This window comes from Vipera ursinii, assembly GCF_947247035.1.
Source record: "Vipera ursinii genome assembly, chromosome: 2".
NCBI classification, from domain to species: Eukaryota; Metazoa; Chordata; class Lepidosauria; order Squamata; family Viperidae; genus Vipera; species Vipera ursinii.
The window spans coordinates 56,629,933-56,643,597 of record NC_139513.1 but is presented as its reverse complement, the minus strand read 5'-3'; the positions used below and the strand labels follow the sequence as shown (position 1 = coordinate 56,643,597).

Here is a 13,665-nt window from a genome sequence, read left to right as displayed (position 1 = left end):
CCGTAACCCATTTATGGATATTTTTATTGCTTGGATCTTTTTTTGCTTTGTGACACAACAGTATTTCCAACAGCCGTGTGAGAGATACCACATTATTGCTATTGCTGGTGGGAACTAACTCCTGTAAGAGAAGAAGAGTAACAGTATACATGTACTTGTGCAGAACATATATAGAAATTTCTATCATAATTATTGTACTATTAGGTTTGACCATATTTTATGTTTTAAGAGTGCATATTTGAACAGCTACAGATATGATTCAAGTGATATTATTATAATATTTTATTAAAAGTTTATAATTGTTTTTATTTCATGTAGCTTCTCTCTTAATTACTTGTAAAACTTACTCAACAAATAACTTTTATTATTTTTTGTAACAGAGCATCATAGTGAATGTACAGAAAACCTTAAGTCATACAAATTAAAATTATCCACAGCTATGAAATGCTGGTTGGTCAGACCAGGAGACATGCCTTTTCTGATCTAACACCTGTCCTATGAAATATTTTGCCTGGGGAGATTAGAATGGCCACAGTCTTGATGGCCTTTGTAACCAGGCACAAAAGAACTGGTTATGTGTCCAAGGCCTGAGGCCCCAAGTGTGTGAAGAGACGAGTCTCCTGTCTAGGTTGGTGTCTCTTAATTTTTTACCTTCAGCAGCTGCTAATTTTAATTTTTATATGGCTGATTGTGATTTTTATTTTTATTTTGCTGTCCATGTGGACTCACTTGTTGACATGGGTAGTGTCAGGACCCACCCCAATCCAAGTCTTAGGAAAACAAAAACTCTTGGAGTCAGTTCTAGTCCAAAAGGATTTTTTACTAGGACATGTTTGGTTGTGGAAATACAAGACAGGACCTGGTATTGTTTTGCAGATTGAAACTTTTTAAAGAGTTCCCGGTTTAACCCCCCTTCCCTCAACCCCATTTGGTCAGCCCCCCATCATTTACTTCGTGTCATCCCTTTCGTGGGAAAAAGGGAACTTCGGATCTTTACGGTTATTGCCTTCTTCCTTTACAGATTCAAATGGAGACACAGGACAGATGCCTTCTTCCCTAACCCTCCCCTTTGTTCCCCCAGTTCAAAAGGTTTCCCTTGGCCTTTGAAATAACCTAAGGCAGGCTGAATCCACATCCGCTCCTCCTTCCTCGGGAGATGGCAGAATCCAGGGGGCGGGGATAAAGTTTTAAACATACATTTATGAATGTGATATAAATGGATTCTGACAGGTAGCATGCAAACTGATTACAGAGTAACTGATTCTTTGGGAGTTTTCTATCCATTCATTTGTAAGGTTCTATTCATATCAACACATTATCCCTTCCCAGCTTAATTTGACGATGTAGGTTACATTTGCATAATAGATAATGGAACAGAGGTTGAACTATCCATATAATTGGATAGTTACAATTTTTAGATTACTCTACTTCCTCCAGCAATTTCATGCAGATGTTTAAAAAATGAGGGTTGGGGGCATGGATAGAGCCTAGCAGACACAGGGTAAAACAGAAGTCAACATCATTTGAACTCATCCCTACAGGTAAGTAAGGCCAGAACCTTCCAACCCAAGAAATAATCTCCAGCAGTTATTATGGATAATAGCAAACAAGATTTGAGAGTTCTGGCAGAACTAGGAGCAAGATTCAAAAAACCAGTCTTAGTATAAGTAATCCTCATTTAGCAGTTGCCTTGTTTAGTAACTGAAGTTATGATAGTAATTAAAAAGTAACTTTATGATCAGTCCTTGCATTTATGATCTTCGCAGGTCTGTAAAGGAAAGGAAAGCTAAACTGAGGTCATTGAGCAGTTTGTTTTCACTTAATGACTGCTTTGCTTAACAACATACTAAGGTACTGGTCCTTATTGTGGTTGCTAAATGAGTTCTCCCTATACTCAAGCAGTTTATTCATATCTTTGAACTAGAAACCTGCCTTCACCAAGATACGAGTCTGTCAATAAAAATAGGCTGATTAAATCATTTTCCTAGAGAATGCCAAATTACCTTGCACTGTTTCCGACGAACTCGCAAAGCAGGAGGTACTAACCAATCAAAAAGGTCTTCAAACAAGTCTTGGAATTCCTTTTCATTCAGGGGTTCGGGAAGTGTGCTCAACCATGAAGTAACAAGTGGCTTCCATCCCAACTGCAAAGGCTCTAAATAAATCATTCCGCATCGACTGACTGTAGCTGGCTACAGCAGAATAATAAATATATTTTTAGAATCTCATTCTGGTACCAATTTCAGATTCAGAAAACTATTTTAACTTGGTTTTAACTTACTGAAGCCTGAGATAGATCCATAGCCTCAAAGATGAGGCTCATCTGAGGTGACATTTGAATAATTTCTCCACTCATCAAACATAGCTGCAAACAAAAACAGATACCAAAAAAAATCTAAATTATATGTGTGCAATCCTTTTATAAAGGATTCTGCCAACCTTGGGTTGAGAAAGAAAGTGTCTCAAGTTAAGGCCAACCTAGTAGATGCATTCAGCATAGCTAAACATAAAAATCACCATAGTTTCTGTAAGATTTTTCATGCCTTGAAACTTGTCCCGAGGAGGAATACAATAATGTGACAGGTTTGCTGTATACAGCCCATGACAGCAGTTCTGTTGCTTTTACTAGTAGAAATGGTAAATCTTAATATGTTATTAAAGGACAAGCTTCGTGAGTATTTTTAAAAGATAGGGTTTATCAGTACTTTTTTTGTAAAACAAAAAGGTGCCGGAACTCACACATGTTATACAACCTGCCTTGCCTACCCTACAAGGTTCCATCCAAAAAAGGTGCCGGAACTCCGTTCTGAGCTTTCTATGAGAAAAAAAACCCTGGGGTTTATAATAGAAAGCTTTTACAAAACACTTGGTTGTTACATTCTTGCTCAACACATGAACTAATTGTTTTCATTTCCTTTTCTGCAGTTGTTTGTATTCAATCCTTTTTTATTTTTTTAATCATGCATCCCCTTTTCTTTAACGTATTTTTAAAAATGTGAGTTATAATACATATTGTACTGCAAAGTCTTTTTTCAAAATAGGCACAATGAAGATTGTTGCTGAAATATAATTGAACTTTTCTTTTTACATTATATGAATAATTAAAACATAAATAATAGAAAAAATAAACTTCCTAAATTCTGTTTAACTGAAAATTAAGTACAGTATATGTATACAATAATTGGAAGAAGCAGATAATTTGGAAGCTAATGCAATCTCTACCCCCACCCAGCAATCCAATGTAATTAACAGCATTACCTTTTTGTTGTCATCCAACACAGTATTCATACTTTCTATCCAAAGAGTATCAATAGGACCATCAAAAACAACCCATTTGCGGTCAGGTGTTTCAGTTAAAGCAAATTCTCGAAAAGTATTGGCAACTATGCCATCTGTCCACTAGAATGAAGAAGAGAGACATAAGGAAACTTTAATTGCTTATAATAACCTAACATGTACACTGATTTGCGAATATATGAAGACCTGGCTCTTTGAGCTCTCGGGCCCAGGCTGAGGAGAAATTTTTAATTGGGGTTTTTAAGCATACAGGGTCAATTTAATATTTTTTAATTTGGTTTTTAACTTTTGTATGTTGGATTTTTTAATTCCCTGTAAACCGCCCTGAGTCCTCAGGGAAAGGGCGGTATATAAATGTAACTAAATAAATAAAATAAAATAAACTAGTCGTGTTTCAAACACATACCATATTAAATTGACAGTCAGCAAACTACATATACTATTAAATGATCAAACTAAGGTTAAGAATTTTTCTCCATGATTGCTGACAATTGTGCAGTGACTTGATAAATTTCATTAAAACACTTCCACCCTCTAGAATACCATTCCCATGGAGATATGTATGACTCCCGCTCTCCAAGTGTCCGGGCAGCCCCTTAATATCTGCCTGTGCTGCTAGGTTAGGGTGTTTGTGAAGCCTAAAAATATGTCATTCTTATTGCCTTGTGTGGACAGTTATGTTTTGCTATGTTACATTTTAATTATACAATTGATAAGATGGGTAGCCTTAACTAATCAAATAAAAAAGGATTGATCTTCTTCACTTTAATTTGTATTTGGAACATTTTCTGAAACGTGCACAAAAATATACAAGTACACATTAGCAATTTGATGAAGCTACCCTACCTGAAGATTTAGATTGATCAAAACTATAAGATACATTTTCGTAATCTAAGCCTTAAGGAATGTATAATGTTTACCTCATGAGATACTGGATCAAATCGTCCAAAGAGTTGTCCCATAGTAATAGCTTTTGGATTGACAGTTCTGTGTATTACCTTTTCTTCTTCTCCATACCCATGCTGGTTCATTAGGGAAAGTGTATCTGCTAATACATGCAGAACTTTGGTCTTGCCAGAAAAAGGCTCTCCTACAAGCATAAACCTGGTAAAATAAAAGTTGTTTTTCAGCATTTTTTTTCAGCCCAGAAAAGCAAAGGGATTATTCACATAATTAATCCTGAAGAAATCTATACCCATTTATTGCCATAAAAGTGAAAATGGAATTATAGAAAAGGAAAGAATGAGAGAGCAGGAGCACACTGAGTTTTTACGAAGTTACAATAAGGAAAACCAGCTGAATTTTTCAAGCAGAATAGTGTCCCTCCAGAACATCAGTCAGCCTCTACTGGTTTTCCATAACTTATTAAAATCCCAATTAATTCAAAGTCTTATGGGGTGTGAAGGAATACTATTGCTTGTCAAGAGTTTGTTTATTGTATCATTGTGCTTATTTTATTGTTTGTTTCTTTTATATTTACACTATATACATATAATGTATTTTATGGACATATGTTTATCACCAGGTGATCACATTAATCAAATAAATAATGAATCCCAATTCCAACAGCTCAGTCATTATCACTGCGTGTTTTTTTAGTTTTGCCAGCTTCGCTCATTTCTAATTGTACATCTCTTTCTGCTCTGCACCTTATCTTATCTTGTAACCATAGTGACTCCAGCTATGTCCAGCCAATGTTTTGGTTTTAAACTGTTTTGTGCGCAGGCCTAAAAAAAAAAGTTCAGTTTCAGTTTTACTTCCTTCTTCTGCCTCATGAGAGAATGTGGTCAGTCTAGGTCTTTTGTTTTCTCATTAAAAGTTTTACTATAGAATATGCCTTGGTTTTCTTTTCTTTGATATTGACCATGCAAATGAACCACGGTCCATCCACCTCTGGTCGGACTGTTAATTGTTCCGCGACATTTGGTCCCCGAGGTTGGTTTATTTTTATTTTCAAGATTTATTGATAGGCAATTAGCTAGGCAGTTAGTCCAGCACTGAGGAGGCTGTGATTCATTGCTGACAATATGCCCAGGAAAAGCAGAAAGAGGAAGGCCGATTATCCCTCTGCTGAGGAGGAGGCAGCCGTTTCACAGAGAGATCTTCCTTCAAGTTTACAGACTCCATTGGCATCGGGTACACGTCTTGGAGAAGCAGCCTCTGAGCTGTTGCGATGAGCAACCGGTCAGGGTTCTGGCTTCAACTCTTAGAGCCCCTTAACAGGGGTGAGAATTTGGAGGGACCCTCGGCAAGGGTGAACACCTTGAATAAGGAAGGATCTTGCCTTTTACCACCGACCCAGTATGCCGGAAGTTCCGACGGTCACACTTGGGAACTGCGATGATTTAGGCAGAGTTAGAGACAGAGTAAGACAAACTGAGGCACCTAATACAAGAAAGTGAGGGAGCATGGAGTGCTCGGGGTGGATGATGTGTCCCCTCTTCACAGCTCCACAAACCCTTTTTTTATTAGCCTGTTTCATTTGGGAGGGGTGAAGTACACATGAGGAATTAACACAAAGGAAAAACATAACTCATTGCATACGTCTGCTAATGAACATATGTGAGGTCAAAGGAAACAATAGTTTATGCTAACAGAGAACTGATAAAGGTCATTACAGGAAACAATAAAGCATAGCTTATTATATTACAGAGAATATAAGGGTTGTCATAACTTGAAACATAACTTGAAACATAACTTGAAACATAAAAGACAAGTCTTTGTTATGAAGCAAGGAGCAAAGGTTTATCACAGGAAGGCAGAGGCCCTATCTTGAAGCAAGGACATCTTCAGGAAAACTATATACTGGGCAATTTAAATGAAACAAGTCTTTGTTGTAAACACATGTGAATCAGAGACAGGAATGTGGTTGCAAATAAGAAAAGAGTTATATCACCAGAGGCAGAGATGGAATGTAGGAATGTGGCCTTACAATTGCAGATTTGGAGAAAAGGCAGAAGTGTTAAACTCTTTTAATATGGGAATCAAAAAAGGTCTTTTGCAGGCAGAGGAAAGCAGATTAATATAGGAATTAAAAAAGGTCTTTTGTAGGTCTGGGTTCTCTACAACTCCTCTTTTTCTGTTTTTTAAAGCCAATTACTGAGAAGGCCCCTCAAAATCCAAAACTTTCTCTTCTAGGATACTTACGCTGGAAAAAGAGAAATCCTTCGATACCTCCTGAGCCTGCGTCAATGTTCCTTTCAAAGAGTGTTGGTGTGAGGGTGCATCAGTCTCTGGGTCAGAAGTGAATTCTAAAAGAGGGTGTTTGTATTCACTGTCAACAGTGTGTTTCATCAACAGAATGTCATCGCTAATGCTGCTCAGCCTTCGGTGTAGAAAATTTAAAAGTTTACCCATAACACATGGGCCAATTGCACATGCAAGTAATAGTAAAATTAAAGGACCAGCTATAGCTGAGAGAAGGGTGGTCAGCCAGGGAGAGAAGTTAAACATTCCTTGATACCAAGTATAATTCTGCCATGGAGTCAAGCACAATCAAAGAAATACTGTTAGTAATACTTCTGATAAAAATAGGCAAGACACAAGGTAAAATAATACATCCTAATACAATCATACTAATAAAAGCTACAATAGCGTGTAAACCAGGTACTTTGGGAAACCAGGAGCCAAGTAATTCCTGAAAGTTGAAACCATTTCAAGTTTGGACAGGAACATGAGCTACAGAGTTCACATAGATGATGATGGTAGACTCGTTGTTAACAACAGGTTGTTCCCTCTGGGTCCATGAGATGGGCAAAAACAGTGTGAAAAGAGTCATTTTTGACTGGAAGTAATGTCAAAGGTGTGAGTCATTGTAAAGAACTGGATGGGATAGCTGATGAAGTGGAGTTGACGTCTGGGGTAAGCTTTCAGATGAAATTGTGTTTTAGTGGCATCAGTCAGTGGTGTAAGAACAAAGCTGAAAAAAGTCACAAACCATGCTGTCATCTTTAATGGGTTCTGCAGTTGTGTTTGTGGAGGCATGATATGAATGAACGTGGTGACCTGGGATCCACAGCACTTTGTCTGGCAGTTGAGCAACTGCGTAGCCTCTTCCCCAAGTGAGAAGGTCTGCAGGGCCTTTCCAAGTTAGGTCTGGAAGTTGGCGATACCAAACCTGTGGCTTAGGGAGATCTGAAGAAGAAGAAGAAGAAAAATGCTGCTCTGCAGCTGTGGTTAAGGGATAGCCAGTCAAGTTAGAAAAGTTTAGAGTGTAGAGGCAAAGATTAAGAATTTCTTGCACTGCTGGGAGGTTGGAGTTTCGTTTTCCCCTGTTCTGATTTTTATAACGATCTAAAGCATGTTTCAAGGTGTGGTTAGGCAGGGCCATTATCTGTTTTGAGTTCTTTTGGACATCCCAGCACTGCAAAGGTCCGAATACAATAATTGATTACATGTTTGGTGGCTTCTCCCCTTAGGGGGGTGGCCATGATGAATCCTGAAAAAGTATCAATTGAAACATGAAAATAAACTGCTTCTGCAAAGCTTTGGAATTTTGATGAAAATATGAATGACTTTCCCAGGGGGTGAGGGGTTGCAAGGAACAGGCTGAAGGTCCGGAGGCAGCCTGATCTGCAACATTGTTTCCCACTTGCAAAAAACCTGGAAAAGGCTGATGACTAAGAATGTGAGCAAAAAAAAATAAGATGTTGACGTTCAAAAAGCAAATTTTGCAAGGTTAAAAAAAGTTGTAACAAATCTGGTTGAATGGAGGGGGATAAATAAGATCCATAAATCACTTGAATTGTGTGATAAACATAGGTTGAAAGGAAAAAAATTTGACAAGCAAAAATTGAAGCAGCCAGTTCAGCTTTTTGAGCTGACCGCTGGGGTGTTGTTTGCTTGGTTAGTGCGAACAATTTGCATTGCAAACGATAATCGGGTGGTGGGTGGCAAGAAACCTTGCCATGCCAATCAGCTAAGGAAAATTGCAATTCACTTGAGGTTTGAAAAAATGATTCCCAAATTTGCAAAGACATAAAAATAATTGAGCTAATTGTGCTTCTCTGGTTAAAACAGAAACTTTGGGCGTATGGGATAAATGAATCCACTTTTCAATTGGTTAGCACATTGAACAATAACAGCAGTAAATAGTCCAGGCGTGTTTAAAATAATAGCAGCAAAAGGAACATCCGAGTCCCATCATGCAACATCCACCTTTCTCTTTCTACTACTTCCCATGTTTCTCCCTATCCATATTTCTATAGTACATTCTTGTTCCTTCAGCATTCTAAGGCTTGTGTTAAGGCATACAATTCATGCATGCAGTTCACAAATCTGTGCAAACCAACTTAAAAACCACTTTTCTGTTTCTCCCTTCTCTTTTCCATTCATTCACTGCCCTTCTGCCATTCTGGCCTAATTTCTGACTTTTCTGCTTCCAGCTTCTATCAACTTTTGCATGAGCCAACTGTTTCTCTTAGCTATTAATCAATCCTCTACATTAATCATATGTGGAGTCAGTGTATCTTTATTAACAATCTCAGAGCCTGTTGTAAGGCATAAAATAGTGCAGATTAAGGGAGGAAAATTCTCCCAGATATCACCTTCTATCAATGTGTCCTGCACACAGACACAAAAACATCAAAAACAAGAAAACAAAAACAAAAAACAACTCCACAAAAAGATCAGAGTAATTTCTTTTAGGTGAAGTTTAACTAAAACTCAAAGAATTCCAAAAACTTCTCCAACAAAGAATCTCTCCTCTTTCGAGTAAAAAAAATTGCAAGCTGAAACTGCAAGAGTGGGCATCAAGCTTCACATCCACCCCCCCCTTTCTCAGACTGGAATTCTAAGCAGAGAAAAAAAAATGGTTAAAAGGACCAGCCACCCCCCCTCCTTCTGGCTGTCTCTCCCTTTCTCACTCTTAAAGTAACACAGCAGGGTTGGGGGGGAGTAAAAGAAACTTTACAAAAATCTCACCATCAAAATAAATAAATAAATAAATAAATATAGTTTGCTCTCCTTTACATGCATTTACTCTCACACATCATCCATGGCTTTTGCAACAATAAAATCTGCAGTTTTGAGGGCTAACACACTCACATGTACATATCAGCAAATTAACTCATTCACTTCCATTCTGACTGCTTGCATAAACAATTTCACATACAAAAATTTCATTTCATACTTTCTCCAGACAAACCATACATTACAAAAATTCCATTTCATACTTTCTCTAGACAAACCATACATTATTAAATAAGGCCTTTTTGTTTGGTGTTATCAGAGAGGATTTTGACCCTCTTCCAAGTCTTGGAAATAACACAGAACAACACAGACAGACATATATACACAGATACTATTAAAACAACATTTATTTAGACATATGGCTTGTCCTACGAGAGGTGAGAAAAATCATGAGTTGATTCCAACCGAACATGGTTTCTATAGGGCCCTTTAACCATCTCCTATTTTTCTCACCATTCCAAGTCCAAGCTTAATGTTCCAAATGTCCATATATATACATATATATATATACATACACATAAAACAAAACGAAACACACATATCAATTTGGGGTTTTAGGCCAAAACAATAATCCAAAGAGCTAGCTAGATCTCAGGCAGGTCCAGGCAGTTGAATTCAACAGGCATGCCCCTGGATTTTACTGAGAACAGCTCGCCCCAAGAGGCTCTTTCAAGCCCCACATAAGCCAATTTTAACAGGAGTTCATTTCGGGCATATTCATTGTCTATTTGCCTTGTTATTTCTTCCTGCAGTCTATAAACTTTTGCAAAAGACATTTTAGCTTTTCCGTGAGGATATCCTGTGGAAAGTTGCTAAAGCCTCTTCAAATTAAAAGTCTCCCTTGGGCTTTGAGCCTGTTGGTCATTAGTAATGAATTGTCCCGTGCCAAATAATTGATCCCTATTTATTCCTTGAGGTAATACAGCAGAAATTTTTCTCTATTTCTTTTTTATTTATATTCAGATTCCCAAACAAGATATTGTGATAGAGTCAAAATCATGTTAGCTTACCTATACTTATTAAAAAATCCTTACACATAGTTGATGAAGTCATGATGCAAGGGTGGATTGGTTAACCTTCGGCTGCTGGTGGCGGCAAAAAATTAACAAGATAACAAGATGACAAACTGAAAAAGGCTTAATGAAAAAGAGAATCCGTGAGAAGTTCAGATGGGTTAGAAGCATTAAGAGGAGAAAAGAATAAAAAAAATGTCCCGGGGGGCATGAGCTACAGGCATAGAGTGAACAAAAGGTGCCTCTTGAGTGAGGAGAGAGATTTGGAGAAGGAGGAGGAGGGAAGGGGGGAGGGGGGGGTTTAGAAATATCAACAAGCTCAGAGGCTTTTTCCTCTTTGCCGAGAGCAGAAAGAGAGACAGGCACAGCAGGGCAAAAATAAAAGGCAGAAGGAAGATTCTCTGGAGGCAGAGCAGAGGGGGGGACATGCACAGCAATAGGAGGAAGTTTCTCTGATTTTTCATAGGGTGGGGGTGGCACGGATGAAGGCAGAAGATCAGAAGAGTGATCAAGAGGTTTAGAGATAGAAGATGTTAGATCTAAAGGAGATGGCAAGAGTTTTAATGCTGCCATCACTGCTTGCCATGCAGACAAAATATCAGCAGGCGCCCTGGGATGATTGTGAAGATATTTACGTAGCTTTTCCCAGGTTGTAACAGACAAAATGCCTGATTCTGGATAAGCCAGACAATTTTTGTTAATATATCGTAAAAGTTTTGTTAAAAGTCTCCTTCCTACAAGATGGACCATGGTGCCATTGTGTTTTTGAACAAAATTAGCATTCTGCATTATATTAAAAAGTTCGTCCCTATGCCCTGACGAAACTTTGAAAGGTGATGAGCCCGTTTACTCACGAGTAAAGCCTTCTCCGAGGTGCGTGGAAACAGGAATGCAGGTAGCACACCCCTAGACAGGAGTCGTACTACGGAGTTGAAGCTGAGCGATCCAACGGACGAGCCCCCAGTTGTTGCGATGAGCAACCGGTCAGGGTTCTGGCTTCAACTCTTAGAGCCCCTTAACAGGGGTGAGAATTTGGAGGGACCCTCGGCAAGGGTGAACACCTTGAATAAGGAAGGATCTTGCCTTTTACCACCGACCCAGTATGCCGGAAGTTCCGACGGTCACACTTGGGAACTGCGATGATTTAGGCAGAGTTAGAGACAGGGTAAGACAAACTGAGGCACCTAATACAAGAAAGTGAGGGAGCATGGAGTGCTCGGGGTGGATGATGTGTCCCCTCTTCACAGCTCCACAAACCCTTTTTTTATTAGCCTGTTTCATTTGGGAGGGGTGAAGTACACATGAGGAATTAACACAAAGGAAAAACATAACTCATTGCATACGTCTGCTAATGAACATATGTGAGGTCAAAGGAAACAATAGTTTATGCTAACAGAGAACTGATAAAGGTCATTACAGGAAACAATAAAGCATAGCTTATTATATTACAGAGAATATAAGGGTTGTCATAACTTGAAACATAACTTGAAACATAACTTGAAACATAAAAGACAAGTCTTTGTTATGAAGCAAGGAGCAAAGGTTTATCACAGGAAGGCAGAGGCCCTATCTTGAAGCAAGGACATCTTCAGGAAAACTATATACTGGGCAATTTAAATGAAACAAGTCTTTGTTGTAAACACATGTGAATCAGAGACAGGAATGTGGTTGCAAATAAGAAAAGAGTTATATCACCAGAGGCAGAGATGGAATGTAGGAATGTGGCCTTACAATTGCAGATTTGGAGAAAAGGCAGAAGTGTTAAACTCTTTTAATATGGGAATCAAAAAAGGTCTTTTGCAGGCAGAGGAAAGCAGATTAATATAGGAATTAAAAAAGGTCTTTTGTAGGTCTGGGTTCTCTACACTGAGCCAAGGTCAGTTTTGCAAAGTTATTATGAACAAATTGAAATTTTAGAGAAGGATCTGCTAAACGCAAAGTTGTGTGCAGCATGGTATGAAAAGCATGGGAGAACCTCTGCTGGCATTCAGTTTCCAGAATCAGCCATTTTGCCTCCCTCTTCACAAGCAAAGCCACACCCACAAGGGATCGCCATTTTGCCTTCTCCCTCAAAGACAGAGGCACGCCCACAGTGGAATCTTGTGTCAGATGAATGGGAGCCTGACTGCCTTCTGTGTCAAATGACACATGAGGATACAATGGTGCCTGAATCCAATGTTATAGCACCATCTGATTGTGAATCTGTTTTACAAGGTGCATTTCAAAGAATGCAGAATGCAGTTTCACAGATATCCCTTCAGCAGGCATCACTCCAAGCTGCCACACCTCCTCATTCATTGGGAGCTTCAGTTAGAATGCCTATTAATACTGCTACTATTAAAGTTCCTGTCTCAGATGGAGCACAGCAGCCTTCACCCCAAGTGCAGCCTCCACTGGTTCCTAAAATACAAAGGCCAGTGCTGACTGCAGGCCAACTTAATGTAGCAGCTCAAGCACCAGCACCTTCTGCTGGCCAGGGTGGCATTGCAGCTCAAGTACAGCCACCCCCAGCACCAATACCTGTAGCAGCTTCAATGCAACTGCCACAGGCCCTTGCACAGGCGCCACTGGTGCCCCCTGCAGGCCAAGTTCCAATTGCACAACCTGCACAGCCAGTACCCCAATTGCATGTTCCTCAACAGGCACCCTCTATTGTACCACTGGCTGGTGATTCAAAACTGAAGCGGTCAGGACAGAATTACAGGGCATGGGTCAGTGAAGTTGGACTTTTGCTTCGTGGAGAAGGTACTCATGTGATGGTGTTTAATCCTCCTGCCCAGCCATGGCCTCCTGACATAAGGGACTTGAATAATAGAGCATGCACAACGTTATTGATGTCCATGGACACTGAATTGCAGCTCACTTTTTCACAAGATGCAACTGCCCAACAAATTTGGACTCAATTAGAGGCATGTTACCAGCCTAAGTCCATTGAGTCTACATGTTTGCTTTTGTCTGAGTTCCATGGTTCTAGATTAAAACCTGGTGAGCATATCGGAGAACACTTAACTAAAATGAAAGGAATAAGAAAAGAACTGGGTGAAAGAGGCTATCCTATTGATGACTTTCAAATGATCAGCATTATCATTAACTCTTTGAATTATGACTGGAAAGATGCTATTTCTAAGATTAATCAAGTGCCTATTGCTCAACGCACAGTGGATCATGTATGCAGAATTTTAACCGAAGAAGAGGCACTTATGCAAGCCACGCCACATTTAAGGGAACCACCTGCATCAAAAGCTTCAGCGAGGCGTTCCTTCCGTGGAAGGGCCTACATTCCAAGGATGCCAAGATGCTACATCTGCAATCGTGTGGGACATGCCACCCGGGATTGTCCCCAACGGTTTCCAGCGCCCGCCATGTACCAGCCCAGAGGAACAGA

General features: G+C 39.3%; 1 protein-coding gene across 1 annotated transcript in view; it reads right to left on the bottom strand.

Moving 5' to 3' along the window:
• The window catches only part of DNAH12 (dynein axonemal heavy chain 12), a gene marked incomplete at its 5' end in the record, with an annotated part of 113,007 nt that overhangs the window by 58,586 nt on the left and 40,756 nt on the right, over nucleotides 1–13,665 (bottom strand). Inside the window, 5 exons of the mRNA XM_083356625.1 lie at nucleotides 2–121; nucleotides 2,004–2,192; nucleotides 2,282–2,365; nucleotides 3,259–3,399; nucleotides 4,218–4,401. Of these exons, the coding sequence (XP_083212751.1) occupies nucleotides 2–121; nucleotides 2,004–2,192; nucleotides 2,282–2,365; nucleotides 3,259–3,399; nucleotides 4,218–4,401 (718 nt within the window). The remainder of the gene's footprint in view (nucleotide 1; nucleotides 122–2,003; nucleotides 2,193–2,281; nucleotides 2,366–3,258; nucleotides 3,400–4,217; nucleotides 4,402–13,665) is intronic.